This window comes from Haliotis cracherodii, unplaced genomic scaffold, assembly GCF_022045235.1.
Source record: "Haliotis cracherodii isolate W230 unplaced genomic scaffold, xgHalCrac1.p SCAF_9, whole genome shotgun sequence".
Lineage (NCBI taxonomy): Eukaryota > Metazoa > Mollusca > Gastropoda > Lepetellida > Haliotidae > Haliotis > Haliotis cracherodii.
The window spans coordinates 46945474-46962458 of NW_027266343.1; the positions used below are offsets into that span (position 1 = coordinate 46945474).

At 39.2% G+C, this 16985-nt stretch overlaps 1 protein-coding gene across 1 annotated transcript; it reads right to left on the minus strand.

Annotated features, from left to right (window-relative positions):
- Positions 1–1896: 1896 nt before the first annotated feature.
- Positions 1897–16934, minus strand: LOC139452496 (DNA polymerase lambda-like). The gene is made up of 9 exons (XM_071233993.1): positions 16145–16934; positions 13585–13662; positions 12453–12560; positions 9739–9918; positions 8839–8967; positions 5970–6138; positions 4336–4427; positions 3498–3659; positions 1897–2467 (listed from the first exon to the last, which is right to left on the minus strand). Exons 1-9 carry the CDS (start codon positions 16847–16849, stop codon positions 2360–2362), a joined length of 1731 nt encoding a protein of 576 aa, XP_071090094.1. The 5' UTR covers positions 16850–16934; the 3' UTR covers positions 1897–2359.
- Positions 16935–16985: the final 51 nt, after the last annotated feature.

Consider the following 16985-nt stretch of genomic DNA (forward strand, 5'->3'; position numbering starts at 1 on the left):
AGTATTGACACAAAGGAACATAATAAAACGGGCCAGATCTCATTAAAATCCGATCTTAGTTCTCGCTACCGCTAAACAAAGATCTGAGGACTCCCATTATGGGTCACGTCAGACCGACCTTCGCAAACTTTGACCGACCAATGGAATGACCAATAAGAAGGCAGCTTTCTCGTGCTTTACGGCACAAATTGCAAATTGGCAACTACGCTTAGAAGCATATTTTGACAAATTCAACATATTTGGGTTGTGTTGATAAAATAGCTTTATGGTACTAGATCCACACTTAAAAACAATGAGAAAAGATTATATAACATGACAAAATAAATTGATGGTATATACAATGAGTATGAATGTATTAAGTCGATTACAAATTTGAAACCTGAACTACAAAACATTCTGGAATGACTAATACATGGTCTAGATTGTAAGGATTCAGTCGTTAAACCCACAAATATCGTTCAAAATACCCCATGTTAAAGTTTTCGAGATTGCATGATTAGAAATCACATTCCGACTGTCACTTTCATAATCTGGTAAGCGACGCACTGATTGGTCGGATGAAAGGTCGTTCTGATGTGACCCCTAATGGGATGTCTTCAGATCTTTGTTTAATGGTAGCAAGAACTAAGATCTGATTTTAATAAGATTGAAAACGGGCCTTACTTCTCGTAATGCATTAAATCACATGTGAACCTTGATCAAAAACATGAAAAGATTTGGAAAATATCTGTTGATGCTAAGTTGACGGTACACCTGCTTTGCAAATCCTGCAGTCGACCGAAGTCTGCACTGCAGTTTACAAACTGGATGTTGATTTTGTTATGCGATTTTCAGGGGACTATGCCTAGACTTGTTAGTCCAGCCAAAATACAACTCCATAATTCCTCTTGCCTCACTAAGATGGGTCATTCAAAATAAACACAAATCCACAAAACACAGTTTTTATGAGCTATCTGGAGATAACTCATTACATATAAAAATCAGGGTCACAACTGTAATAATAATGAGTCTGTGAGGTTACCATGGTTACCAGAAATAATGCCTAAACATGATTTGCTGCCTTGAACCACAGCAGTGATTCTCATGCTCTCGAAATTCCAAACATCACAGGATACTTTGAAATATAATGTTTTAAAGGAAAGGACAAATATAAATTTCATTTAGGTTCCTGTCAATCAACTCCTACCTTGACATCAGCTTGAAGTAAAACATATCACATTACTTGAAGCTAAAAAACATATACAGGTAACTGAAAATGTTAAAATTATCACACATATTCAAAACAGGTCAGCCCTTACAGCTTTTCTACAAAATCCTGATCTTGATCATAACCATATTTCCTACAAAACACACATAAACATGCATGTAGTGTATGGTGAAGTTCCAAATGATAGTTTCTATTACCCATCAAGTTTGTGTCCACCCTGTAAGTTATTGGACAAGTTTATGTGTCTTAACGTGTAAAGTGTCATATTTATAATTATCATACTAAATATATTAACAATTCAAAAACATATACCAATGACTATGCAAGAAAGCATGACAAAACTAAATCACTGTGTCTGTATACACCTCTAGAGTTCAAACACAGAAAATCATAATAGAAATGAATTGAAAATAAATTACAAAATACATACCGGTCGACATTTAAATGACAAATAATGCAATAGCTATTTTACAAGTGAAGGCATTTTTCATTTTTTTTATTATAAATTTTTTCCAGTTTTATATTCATTTAAACTGTTGAAAAAATAAATAAATGAATTTTGCGATTCAAAATTATACACTACAGTATATTTTCCATTAAAATGAAACAAATATAAAACAAATATATCGTTTCAAAAGATTGTCTGTAATTATACATGACCATCTTCTTATCAATACATTGTTTTCATAAATACAGTTATAAGTTAGCATATGTAGAAATATTCTAAACAACCATTTTTGCAAGTGATAAAATTTTCAATAAAACCTTTCCAATATTTTGTTTTTTAATAAATCATTTTTAAAATACAGCCATTCACAATCACAAACCTCGGTGGACCATAAATCTCCATTGTGTCCGAAAACTTGTGTCCAATATCCAGTGGATATACGTTCAGTGAGGTCTAAGGTCACACAACCTACTTCATTATTTCTGGACATGAGGTATCCTCATTATTAAGATGGCTACAAGTAATCAAATTATCAAATTCATTACATTGCACTTATTTATTATACATTATTCACAAATATGTTCAATGAAATTCTTTTCAATTCTTGCATGCAGATAGAATACAACAGCTTCTTTCCATAGAAACCCTGCCAGTATCCAGTTTCAGGGCTGTAACTGATACACTGCAAGATGTGTCAATGTGTGCTAGTGGTCTCTCTCTTCTGGGGGTCGGACAGGCACCCCCAGGACCTTGAACACAGACTCCTCCGTGGGGGTAGGGATCGTTGTGCCCTCATAGATCTTCTCCCCTCCCTAGAAAAGTTGTTTTCATTAAATATTGTGTCATAAACTATGTAATGTGATGAATAAAAAATATACTTTTATATGATTGTTTGTTTTTGTTTAACGCCACACTCAGCAATATTACAGCAATATGACAAGGTCTGTAAATAATCGAGTCTGGACCAGACAATCCAGTGATTGACATCATTATGGGCATCGATCCATGCAATTGAGATATGATGACATGCATCAAACCAAGCCAGCAAGCCTGACCACCCGATCCTGTTAGTCGCCTTTTACGACAAGCATGGGTTGCTGAAGACCTATTCTACCCCGAATCTTCACAGGTCATCTTGTGATGATGCAAGAGAGTATGACAAATATAAATCATGAGGTCATGTGATGACTAATTTTTATGCTACCTAGCACTGTAATGATACACTTTGTCCCGATCTGTATCTAAAAAGTAGGGTAGCACAACAATACATGACACGAAGCACGGAATCGTGACATGACCGTCAAGAAGGATGATCATCAATAGTATTGTGATAGTTAAAACACTATCATGACTATTGCCAAGTCTCAGAGCCTGACAACCAGATTTCCAGTCGCTGCTTACAACAGGCAAGATGAAATGGGGTTTAATGTCACTTTCAAGATTAATGCACTTATAAAGAGACTTGTGTTTGCTGGTACTAGTCCGGACTAAAGCCGGTTTTACATTTCTCGCCCACTGTGATACCATGCTGCAGTTTAACATGAATACCCCACTCAGACACGGAATACCAACTCTGAGCTGACCAGTCCTTGTTTTATCCCATTAATACCGAGTGCCAGGCTGGATAACAAGAAGTACTGTCTTTAAACGTCTTTTGGTTTGACACGGACAGGGATTGCTCTATTGGCAGACGCTCAGTTCCAGAATCCACACAGGATTAGAGATAAAATAGGAAAATGCATGTGTAATAAAACATTGTGCTGGAGTCATTACCAATAAAACACAAAACATTTCTCCAACCTAACCAAATTATTGGAGCAAATAACTATATCCCGTGCTTGCCTTCCTGACCACCCCAGTCTTAAGGGCGTGTTCGTTGAGGGACATGTGCATCTTCTTACACAGATGGCGCAGGGAGCGGTTAAAGTGGGCGGAGCCAGTGAAGTAGACAAGGGCACAGCCATACTCGTCATACGGCACGACAATAATGTCCAGCCGTCGATGCTGCAACAGACATCAACAAATTTCTTGGATTAACATTTTAAACTTAGTAAAGTTGTCATTAATAATTTCTTTCAGCTTTAATCTGCTTCATATCCGTCTTAACAAATTCCTGTATTTTCTTCAAATAATGATCTGTCTAAACAGTTGTGCTTTTAATGACTGACTTCAGGCTTCTGCAAATGATGGCGGCCTGAAAAGTGGTGTAACATCATAATAATCGGGTACAAGTAATAAACGTCACTACTTACCACACAGCTTATTCTATTTAGCAAACAATGACTGCGTTTCAAAATAGAGTCCATGGTCCCATGCCACAAAGTGATCCTAGCGCTAAGACTATTGTAACACCCATACTTTAACATCGTAACTCTTATCGCCACGATTGCTTTGTGGAACGGGGCTCTGGTGTACTCAAAGTTAGCTGCTGTGGTACTTGAATCAGAGAGGTTTTCAACTTTAAACAAAAGGGTTATGACAAGCCGAAAACCCTTGACTTTCATGCTTTTAAAAAAAATGAATAATGTTGTTACATGTACCTATCCCAACCTGTGTTACACGATTACAAGTATTCATGATTTCATGGTGAACGACTGTCCCTTTAATAAAATAACGATCTCCAAATTAAGTGGCAACTTCTCCCATCTCGTGACATCAGCTGCATCTCGTGTGTATCTACCTTTCTATTCTCCCCAGGGAGTCTACACACACCCAGGTATTTCTTCTGGTTGCCATTATCTTCTGCTGACACAAGGTCGTCTGTGAGGAACTCTGCATGGAAACAACAAACATGGCTACATTAGCAAAGTGGCTATTCCAGGGACCGAAAATAGTGTCCAGCAACACAGGATCAAATAGAGTGGTGGACATGAATCAACTGTGTCATATAGAATATAGTGGAGACTGGCATCAGGTTCCTCCTCATCATAATTAAGGTCTGGGGGAAGGCTCTTGGTCAAATATGGAAACAGAAAAGGGACTCTGACCTATGGTGCCCCACGGGGGTGCTTCGGACCTGCTAACAGCTTATTTATAACAGTCTTCTGAGTTCATTAAAAATAATAAGGTTTCAGTCAGATGAGGCCACGAATTAATGTAGGCCATTGAATGTAGATCCATGCCGAACTCGTGTTCAGTGGAGGCATTTTGATTGGTTGTTGACTTCAAGAGTAAAAGCGAGAAACGTTTTGTGCAAAGTTGGTCATAAGAAAGGTTAAACTGGTGATGTCACTCCCAAAAGAAGATATGGTTGTGAATGGGTACACATCCTAATAGAATGGTGCATGGGTTGGGTTTAACGCCGCTTTTAACAGTATTCCAGTTATATCGCGGCGTGTCAGCTTAATGTGGGGGGAAAGCCCGTAGTGGTGCAGGTTTCAGACTTTTACCTCTTCGGTGAAACCCACGAGCACGGGTATGGTGCTGACAAACCTAGAAACATAATCAGGGCGAACCAGGATTCGAACCCACAATCATAGGTTTCTGGCGTGCCCAAGGGACGCAACTCTGCACAGCGAATCGCAGCGCCTTAGATGACTGGGCCACCCGTGCCCCCCCCTAATAGAATGGAGATACATACACTGGATAATAGTGGATGCTATTGAACATGTAATATATATAAACATGTATTGTACAGGGGTAAGAACCATGGCTGCCACTATGGTTACTGCAACTTCATCTGTACTGTTGCCATGGTAACATTTGATCAACTCACTTCTCTGACACAGGACTAGAAATTCATATTTTAATTCGAAGAAACAAAAACTCATATTTCTGTAGAGAAAAACTAACCATACAAAATAAAGTTCAAATGAAAAATCTCATGACTTAAAAATTAACATAATCATAATGACATGCAAACTCAAAGTACAGCCTAAGTACTGAATAACATTTTCATTTATCATTTGATTAGCAAAATATTTAATCTAACGAAACACTCCTAATGAATCTTATCCTGACGAATACATCTTGTCAAAGTTGCATAAACAGACAAATTTATAGCCAATATTTTTCAGGTAGGTGAGGTGATTTCTGGTGGCAGTTTTATATTGACAGCACAAACTAAAAACAGCACCAGAACTGCTTCCTTTATAATTATCACATTGAATTCAATTAAAAAATATCTCTTATTTAAAACAAATCCCAATTTGGACAAAACAACACTTTTTTTCAATTTGCCTCCCACAGGTGAAAGAATCCCTGTGCTTGTCAGCCTGGGCCAACAGATGAGACAATAGAAAGTAAAACTACGTGTGCTTAAAGTAGTGCTACGTGTACTGAAAGTAGTGCCATGTGTGGGTAAGTGTAACCTACTTTCCTCCTTGAGTTTGGCGATGAGTTTGCCGTACACTCCCTGGTGTGACTTCCCATCTGGGTGGGTGACAAGGATATCCACGTCGCCACACGTCACCTTGCCCCGTCGGTACGACCCACATGCTTGAGCTATGATGCCAGGCTGGACGGACTCCGCTGCTTTTCTCACCTGCGGAGTGATAACTTTGTATAAAACAGTAACTGACTGCAGCTTGAGGTTACCATGGCTACCATTTCAGGTAACTGTTAATTCTGTGACCAACTATACAACTACTTTCTTTATTAAGTGGCTTGTTGAGGGTTGGTTTGATGAACAAGGATGATAAATACTGACATCCTATCAAGCATGTGATGTGATACCAACACTGTTATCAAGCCAGTGATGTGATACCAAAACTGTTATCAACCATGTGATGTGATACCAACACTATTATCAACCATGTGATGTGATACCAACACTATTATCAACCATGTGATGTGATACCAACACTGTTATCAACCATGTGATGTGACACCAACACTGTTATCAACCATGTGATGTGATACCAACACTATTATCAACCAAGTGATGTGATACCAACACTGTTATCAACCATGTGATGTGATACCAACACTGTTATCAACCATGTGATGTGACACCAACAGTGTTATCAACCATGTGATGTGATACCAACACTGTTATCTACCATGTGATGTGATACCAACACTGTTATCATCCATGTGATGTGATACCAACACTGTTATCAACCATGTGATGTGATACCAACACTGTTATCTACCATGTGATGTGATACCAACACTGTTATCAACCATGTGATGTGATACCAACACTGTTATCAACCATGTGATGTGATACCAACACTGTTATCAACCATGTGATGTGATACCACTGCTATGAAGTGACATCACCTGCGTGATCACAGTGTCAGTATCTACACCAAAACATTGCATTCATTGCAACAAAGAAGTTGTATTTCCACAGAATGATCTCCCGTGTTCAACAATAGATGGTAGCGATATGAAACGTACTGATAAGCCGGTAGCGATATGACACATACTGGTCGGCCGGTAGCGATGTGACACATACTGGTAAGCCGGTAGCGATGTGAAACATACTGGTAAGCCGGTAGTGATATGACAAATACTGGTAAACCCGTAGCGATATGACACATACTGGTAAGCCGGTAGCGATATGAAAAATACTGGTAAGCCGGTAGCGATGTGACGCATACTGGTAAGCCGGTAGTGATATGACAAATACTGGTAAACCGGTAGCGATATGACACATACTGGTAAGCCGGTAGCGATATGAAAAATACTGGTAAGCCGGTAGCAATGTGACACATACTGGTAAGCCGGTAGCGATATGAAAAATACTGGTAAGCCTGTAGCGATGTGACACATACTGGTCGGCCGGTAGCGATATGACACATACTGGTAAGCCGGTAGCGATGTGACACATACTGGTAAGCCGGTAGCGATATGAAAAATACTGGTAAGCCGGTAGCAATGTGACACATACTGGTATGCCGGTGGCAATGTGAAACATACTGGTAAGCGGGGTAGCGATATGACACATACTGGTAAGCCTGTAGCGATATGACACATACTGGTCAGCCGGTAGCGATATGACACATACTGGTAAGCCGGGTAGCGATGTGACACATACTGGTAAGCCGGGTAGCGATATGACATATACTGGTAAGCCGGTAGCGATGTGACACATACTGGTCAGCCGGTAGCGATGTGACACATACTGGTAAGCCGGTAGCAATGTGACATAATGGTAAGCGGGTAGCGATATGACACATACTGGTCAGCCGGTAGTGAAATGACACATACTGGTAAGCCGGTAGCGATATGACACATACTGGTCAGCCGGTAGCGATATGACACATACTGGTAAGCCGGGAAAAGGTGAGTAGTTCATGGTAGACTTTCCTTACTCAGTCGACCCGTGAAGATCTGGTGTAGAATAGGTCTTCAGCAACCCATGCTTGCGGAAAAGGTCACTATGCTTGTCATAAGAGGCGAGTAATGGGATCGGGTGGTCAGGCTCGCTGACTTGGTTGATGCCTGTCATCGTTCCCAATTGGGTGGATCGATGCTCATGATATTAATCACTGGATTGTCTGGTCCAGATTCGATAATTTACAGACTGCCATCATATAGCTGGAATATTGCTGAGTGCAGCGTTAAACAACAAACCAACCAACCTTACTCAGTCAATGTTTCAATTTAAAAAAATAATTAAAAAAATATTATCATCATGATCATAAGGGACTGGTCATTTATAACAGCAGGGTGTTGCAGTGGAATTAGTTTTATGATTTTAGGGATTGGTCATATTTTGACACACACCCCACACCCCACACCCCATGTAACATTTCTTGTGCCCCAGCCTTCCATACATGTATCAGTTTATGAGACACCCCCACCCTCCCTATATTAAATGACCAGTCCCTAAATAATTTTCAAACTTATACCGTTTTCAAAACACAACTAAATCATTTTGTCATGGGCCTCCTTTTATAGGTGTAATAAATTTTGGCAAGAACTTTCTCCAAATATTTTGAAAGCATAATCTGGAATGGAAGTTGCCAGTTTGAAATTGGTGCAGTAAAGCACGAGAAAGCTGATTTCTGAATGGCTAATGTTTTGTTGGTCGGTCAAAGTTACGTGAACTATAATGGGGTGCCCTCAGTTGTTTGTGTTGTTGTAGCAAGCATTAGGATCGCATCGTAATAAGATTTGGCAGAAAAAGAACAACGCTAGGGGTTGTATTTTCAGAGATGATGGGACAATATGGCCACTAAAATGAATAAAAAAATCTTTTATAGGCGTCAGCTTGGATCACATGGTGACTTACCACTTGCTCTATCTCCCCCGCCTCCTCCCGTGGCATGCGGTCCAGCAGGTCGTCATAGAGACGGAGCCCCACCTTCTGTTGGTGGGTCAGGTTGGCCTTGGTGTGCAAGTCCTCCAGGCTTCGAAAACCCTACACAGAAATGTAAACACAACATTGAGGCAATTACGAATAAAGATAATATGGATCTAAAAATAATTTTAAAATAATGCGAGTAATATGATTCATCATATTCCTATTCTGTCTATATTTTAAGAACCCATGTTTGCTGCTCAGCTTTAGATCCCATATGCCTTTAAACTGAATAATCATCAAGTGAATCATAAATTCTTAGTATGAGCACACTAAGAATTCGGGGGCATGAGTGGCCCAGTCGTCTAAGGCGCCGCGATTTGCTGTGCAGAGTTGCGTCCCTAGGGCACGCCAGAAACCTATGATTGGGGGTTCGAATCCCGGTTCGCCCCGATTATGTTTATAGGTTTGTCAGCACCCTACCCGTGCTCGTGGGTTTCACCGAAGTGGTAAACGTCTGAGACCTGCATCACTTCGGGCTTCACTCTCACATTAAGCTGACACGCGGCGATATAACTGGAATACTGTTAAAAGCGGCGTAACCCCAACTCACACACACACTAAGAATTCAGAGCTGCATATAAGATTTTTGTTTCTTGAAAACAAACATAAATGGACAGTTCCGAATGCAAACTATAAAGATGTACAAAAGTCAAGCTAATGTATTGTGGATATTTCATAAACACTGTCTTTCAGAGCGCCATGGAATCTACACCCGAAAGGTGGTCCCATCAAGCATATATATATTTGTGCTCTGTGTGATTTTTATTTCTTTTGGTAAAAATGAAGCTGAAATGTTGAAAGCTGACAAAGTGACATGTGACTGTTCACCTGTTGGTACCAGACCCTGGCTGTGTGAGGTCCGGCGCCCCACAGGTCTGTGAACATGTTGAGTATCTGCAGCTCCTCGTTGGACTTGAACTCTTCCAGTTTACGCAGCCCCCCGCTCTCGACGATCTCCCACACCTTGTCCGCCAGCTTGGCCCCCACACCGGTCAGCGCCCGCGCCTCCTGTCACCATGTCCAACATCAGCTCATCATCACAAACACATGGCGGTGGTTAAAAAGTGACTGTGCTTGAAGCTGATTTACATATTTTCTATGATTGTCAATACATCTTTCCCCAGACACGCATGAGGACAGGGAGGCATGGTTGACCCAGTCATCTAAGGCGCCACAATTTGCATGACAGAAACCTAGGATCAGGAGTTCAAATCATGGTTCGCTCTGATAATGTTTCCAGGTTTGTCAGCACCATACCCATGCTTCTGGGCTTCACCAAAGTGGTAAACATTTAAGACCTGCATCATTTCTGGCTCTCCTCCCACATTAAGCTGACATGCCATGATAACTGGAATGCAGTTAAAACCGACATCAATGCCAACTCACTCACTCACAAGACCATGTTAATTTGTAGCAGATTATCAAGTCTGACCACCTCACAACATATCATTGTTCCCAAGCACCTACAGCCTCAGATATCACAGGTGTAGCCTTGTTTCTTTACCTGATAAAACATACCATTCTGTATTTACCATAATAAGTGCTCTGAGCACATAGAAAATTGAAAAGGTGGCACTTATCAAAAGCTTATTAAAAGTATACAGAAGCAAGAGATTTGTTCCAGAGATTGAGCGAAGTGAACACACTATTCAGAAGTTGTTTTCTGTAAACAATCTCCAAAATACAAAAGAAAATACAGACTGTCGTGTAAATGTTTGGTCTTAGTTGGGGGACAAGTTATAAAAGAATCTGCAGATTGCTCCAGAAGTTGGTCAGGAGGTGCTTCTTGGGGCAGGGCACTTAATATGGGGAATATGGTATACGAAGTACTACCAACAGTTCCTGTTTCATGTGAAACACATCCGCGGACACTTAAAGTACACAGATCTACAGCTTGAACAGTTTGTTTAAAAACATCATAGAAAACACAAACTCACATATTCATGATACAGTCGAACACCGTTGTGTTGGAAGATGAAGGGACGTCCATAAATACTTCGAGTTATCCAAGGTTAGACACAAACAAAAGTGATAAACAAAGAAGGAACACAGAGAGACCAAGCTTTAAATTTACTTTGAGACAACCGTAAGTTCGACACAATGGTGTTTGATAAAATTTGATATATAATTTATTTGGTTAATCACTATTGTGTGTATCTTTACAGGTTCTACTACACCAAATCAGAACCAGTTTGGACAGTGCGGTTTTCGTAGGGAGCCTTCACTGCAGATCGAGAGATATCTGCAGGCTGTGATTGGAGGATATTCTGTAAGATTTTTATGTCTTTCAAATGTACATCCATCCAGTTATTAAAACTGACCATGTTTTTCTATTTTTAGTACTGTCTTTTTCAACATGATGACTTATGCTGAATGTGACCACAGCTATTTTCAAGTAGATGACATTTGGTGCAAAACTGGGGGTGGTGTGTTTAGCTTCCGGTACTCGGAAAAGGAGCTGGCTAAGCTTGTCATTTTTTATGTTTTTATTGCTGCTCTAAGGCCAAACTGTGCACACACGTACAGGTAATAGCTGTTGAATGCTTAGTTATTTTTAAAAAAAATACAACGTTACTATAGAAGTCTATGTGAAAACATTTGGTTGTGTGTAACCTGAAGATAGGCATATCGTATTAACTGTAATAGACGCTCAATATGATAATAATATTTCCCTGTTTTGGTAAGCATTTTTTAAATTCTGTAAATTGTGTTATCAATACCTATGTGTGAGATTCCCTAGTATGATATCCTGGACTAGCAATCACACTAAACACTGAACATCTCACTTCTGCTTCCCTGCACTACTGCTGACTCAGTAACTAATGACCCACATTATCCCTGGAAACTACTTCTGTAACCATGGTAACCCTTTTTGTATTTCTCAACATTCTAGCTGCTGTTTTTGTGATATGAACAACAAGACAAAATGTTTACTATATTTACATATTCTGTTAGTATGGTCAGTTTTGTTCAGTTCAAATTTGCAGCAAAATTGAAGCATTGACAACTGGTTTGGAGCTTTATTTGTCATTGAGTCAACTTCGACCACATCCTCCAAGTCACAGATTCCGACCCCTCCCGCCATAAAGTCTCCTACTAATACATGCACAGGTTGCTGGGTACAATTATAAGCTGGAATTTCCATGGTCAGTGTTAATATGCTTCTTTTTTCGCTTTTTGTTGTTGTTTAACGCAACACTCAGCAATATTCCAGCTATATCATGGCAGTCTGTAAATGATCAAGTCTGGACCAGACAATCCAGTGACAGACATTATGAGCATTGATCCACACAACTGGGATACGATGACATGCATCAACCAAGTCAGCGAGCCTGACCACCCAATCCCATTAGTCGCCTCTTACAACAAGCATAGTCGCCTCTTGCAGCAAGCATGGGTTGCTGAAGACCTAATCTAACCCAGTCAGGGGTTAATATGCGACGCATCGATGCCTCAGCATGATCAGTCAATCGTGACACTCCCACAAATTATCGCGGTTGTAAGTACATCATGATCATAATGTGACTGCTCTCTGGCCTTACCTCCCACGTTGTGATCTGTTTGGGGTGTCGTCTCAAAGCCTGTATCGCTTTCTGATAACCAAACGCTCTCCACTTGTCATTTGTGCTCTCATAGTTCTTCACCATTTCCTGGAGAGAAAGCGAAACTAATCAAGGTCATGTAACCCGACATTCCTCACAAATTATTCAACACAATCTGTAACTCACATTCATTCACAAAATTATGCCACTGATTGTGTGTGTGTTTTGTTTGTTGTTTAAAACCACAATTCATATATTTATATATATTACATTTCAACTATGTGACAGCAGTCTGGAAATTAAATATATCAAGTCTGGACCAGACAAACCAGTGATTGGTTGATTTGGACAGAGGATAAAGTAGCACAATTTATGGATAACAACTTCTTTATTTTACCGGAATGACTATGTATTTGTTCTCTGACTATCATTTTGTAACAGTATTATCCTTCTGTCATTATTTAACCTACTCATCTTAATCTCTCTCATGTATGCAATTGTTGTTACTGTTAATCCTCCAACCACCATATATATTTTGTACCATGTACATTCTTCAGCCATGTTTGACAACAGTGTAAGGATCTATACTGAAATGTCACCATAAAAATGAAGTTGTTATCCATAAATTGTGTCTACTTTGTCATTCGTCAACTTCTGAGAAATGTCTATCAAACAATAAGTGAGTTCGGTTTAACGCCACTTTGAACAGTGTGTCAATAAAACAAACTAGATAGTTTGGTTCAAACTAGATACATAATCTAATTTTCTGTCACTGTATCTACACGATGTGAAACATGTCAATTACAATTTGCTTGTTTGTTTGTTGCTGAACATCACACTCAGCAACATTCCAGCTATATGATGGTGTTCTGTAAATAATCAAGTCTGGACCAGACAATCCAGCGACTGATATCATGAGAATTCATCTACACATTTGGGACATGATGTCATGCATCAACCAAGTCAGTGAGCCTGATCATCCCATTGGTCACTACTTACAACAAGAATAGTCGCCTCTTACGATCTATTTTAACCCGGATCTTCACATGTTCACGGGTCGTCAATTACAAATGCTAATTATAATCATCAAGGTACAATGGGAAATTTGTATGGTATTGTTTAACTTACAAACCTCTAATTTATCTGTAATATGTTTATTCAGATTTGGCTTCGGGTTTTTTGATGACTGAGCACAAATCCACTTGTCAACCTGAAACATATATGAAAAAATCATTTATATCATTAATCATGTTCTTCTTTACTGATTTACATAATGATGATAATAATCATTCAGAGGTAGATCCAGGATTTTTTAAACTCATAACTTCAGCGTGTGTGTATGTTCAAATCTATCAGAGTGATTTTTTATGCATGCTCCCCTCCCCTACCACCCCATCAATGGACCTGCCACTGTCAGTTGTGTATTCTGTATGAAAATACTTGATGCTACAGATGTGCAAAATCTTTATGATTATACTGATTATCATGGTAATTAATGTACATGATAATCATGGTAATTAATGTACATGATGGAGAGGCAACTTCAACAGGTACAACTCTTCTGTTTCTACAGTTTCACTGCAAGTATTTCCTGCTCATCATGCTAATTGTGATATCTTTAGCCGTTGGCCATGCTGAGTTAATTTAAATGAATTGAAACAAAAATATTCAATCACATACCATCTCATAATCATTAATCAGGGTCATGTAGCTAAGTACTTAGAAAATTTAGTGGCCTATGAATATTGGGATGTTCAAATACATGTATAGATTATATTTGGTGATTCATTCATTTTCATGATGATTTTTATCTTACTATGCATAACCATGTAAACTGATGTTGGTTAATTGTTGGTGTCCTTTTTTGTGTTTATGTCAAATGTGAGTGAATTAGTTGGGTTTAACGCTGCTTTAAACAGTATTCCAGTTATATCGAGGCGTGTCAGCTTAATGTGGGAGGAAAGCCCGAAGTGATGCAGGTATCAGACGTTTATCACTTCGGTGAAACCCACGAACACGGGTATGGTGTTGACAAACCTAGAAACATAATCGGGGCGAACCGGGATTCGAACCCACAATCATAGGTTTCTGGCGTGCCAAAGGGATGCAACTCTGCACAGCGAATCACGGCGCCTTAGACGACCTGTGCCTCCTTATGTCAAATGTCCACCATTCATGTACATATAGCATTGTCATGTTACACATGAACACACTTATCAGTAATGTACAACCAGTGAGGCGTCCATTTGAAGAATAAGATTTTGAAAACTTCAAATCAGGATAAAAGGTAGTTTAACAATTGTAACAAGTGTTAATTCTGAGATAATTTTTACACTTTCTGAGTAAAGTACAGATTCTCGTACTTCTTAGGGTTGAGTCCCATCCGGGATTGAACCCACACTGCCAGAGTGAGGCACCTAATCGCCAGCACATCTATATAGTTAAACATTGTTTAACACTGTTGATACTGTAAATCTTGAAATTAATGCTCTCCAAATTAATTCGACTGCTGACCCTAGCCAAAAATGCGACTCCACCCACCTATCCCCAGTGGAATGATAGAAATCTATCCAAACAAACATCGGCATAGAGAAGTCAGCATTAGAGAAGTGTTCCAGGTTATATCTTGTGACGAATATCAGGATTCGCTCATCATTACGATCATTCACTTGGTTGGAAATTGTATAAACTTCTCATATATTCAAAACAAGTGCTCTACTTCCAAAACTCCACACTCCAAATATTAGCTATGTTCGTCCATACTCCAACCATACTTCTCCACACATTTAGTTAATTAATTCACTTACAGTTCTTAAATGAAAATAAATATGTAGTTAAAATGTATCTCATTACTAAATGTTTGAATATATTTAGGAGACATATGCGAACAAAGACTACTTGCACTTTTTGCATTTAATTCACGCTTGCGTTAACTTCAAGATCCATACAATGCAGTGTTGTACAACTTATCAACATTAATAATCATCTGATCATGATAATCTAATGACTGGGTGTTGTCTATTGAGTCTGAAGTTACTTGATCATGGTGATCTTTATACTGTAGTATGCTCAGTGAATTTGACAAACCCTCTTTCTGACACCAAAAATAATGATAATACATGTGAAGTCATTGATAAGATTTGGATATAATAAGGATAAGGATGATAAGGATGAATATGCATGATTTATTACCCATAGGGTTAGACATAACGGAGTTCATAAAAATGGAAGTGCACTTGTGCAAATATCACTTCATGTGCTGCAATGTATTGTGTCTGCGCATTGTTGACGTCATTTGAATCTTATTGTGACATTACATAGTGGTCGGAATGATGTCACACTAGAAATGATGTCATAGCTGAAGATTGTTGACGTCATTCAACAATACTTGTGGTTCATTAAGACAACACTTGTGATCTGTGCATTTTTCTAAAGGGGAGCTCAAAAGGATTCTGAAATAATGGGTAATAAAGAAATTATTACACTTGATGTATTGCTCTTGCTAGGGAAATACAAGAATTCTGATGCTTGTTTCGTAAAAGACTCATGACACATATGCTCGTATAATGACTTCTATATGTCATACAGATAAACCTCTTCAAAGTGCAAACAAAATGTAAATGTGCCCATAACTGCCTAACTGTAAAACATTGCAATGATTGTAGTGTGCTGGAGAATATCACACAGCTCACAGGCAGTTGCTTCATGGGAGACGTATTTGGTGTTGTATCAGCGGAGCTGGTGCTGGCTGAGGTAACTCCACTGTCTGAAAACAGGTTATTATGACCAACCATATCACTCTCTTCTTCGCCATCACTTGCCACGTAGTCACTATCCGCATCTGATAACTGGTCCTCATTCCTCGCTTTCCTAAATGCATTGAACATAACTCCTGCTTTTGCATATTCTGGTTTTGCCGAAGTTTCGCCTTTTTCTTCCAACTTATTTGTGTATGGTTTTTCTTCTGTGTCAGAATTGTTTGGGGATTCATCTTTCCTAAAAACACATGATATATCTAATGTGTGATCTTCAGATTCAATTTTCGTTTTACTCCGAAAACAACCACTTAACCATGAAGTTTTGACAACAGTGGCTGCCGGGGCTTTTTCAAGTTTGAGAAGCTTACATAGTCTTTCTGGCTCCATTTTATCATCAACCACGAGGTAGCTGGTCGTTATCGTCATCTCTTTGTCAATGACACCCCCATATTTTTCTACATTGTTCCTAAATATTTGCATCCTTGCTTTTTCTATACTCGCTGGTAATATAAATACACTGATGCCTTGGAAGAACTGAGAACTTTCATCAGGCACTGGAGACAAAGTATCTGGCAATTTCCTCTTTTTAGAACCATCTTTTGTGTTGTCTTGGTCGTTTTTCCTTTTCTTCGGGGGCATTTTGCCTATTCAAATATCTTAACTTGCAGTGACAATATAAATATTTAATCTCAGCTCGTATTTTGTCGGTTTTACCCCGCTGAACAACAAGCATCAAAACGAGAAACAACAATTACTAACAGGAAGTGGCGCCGAG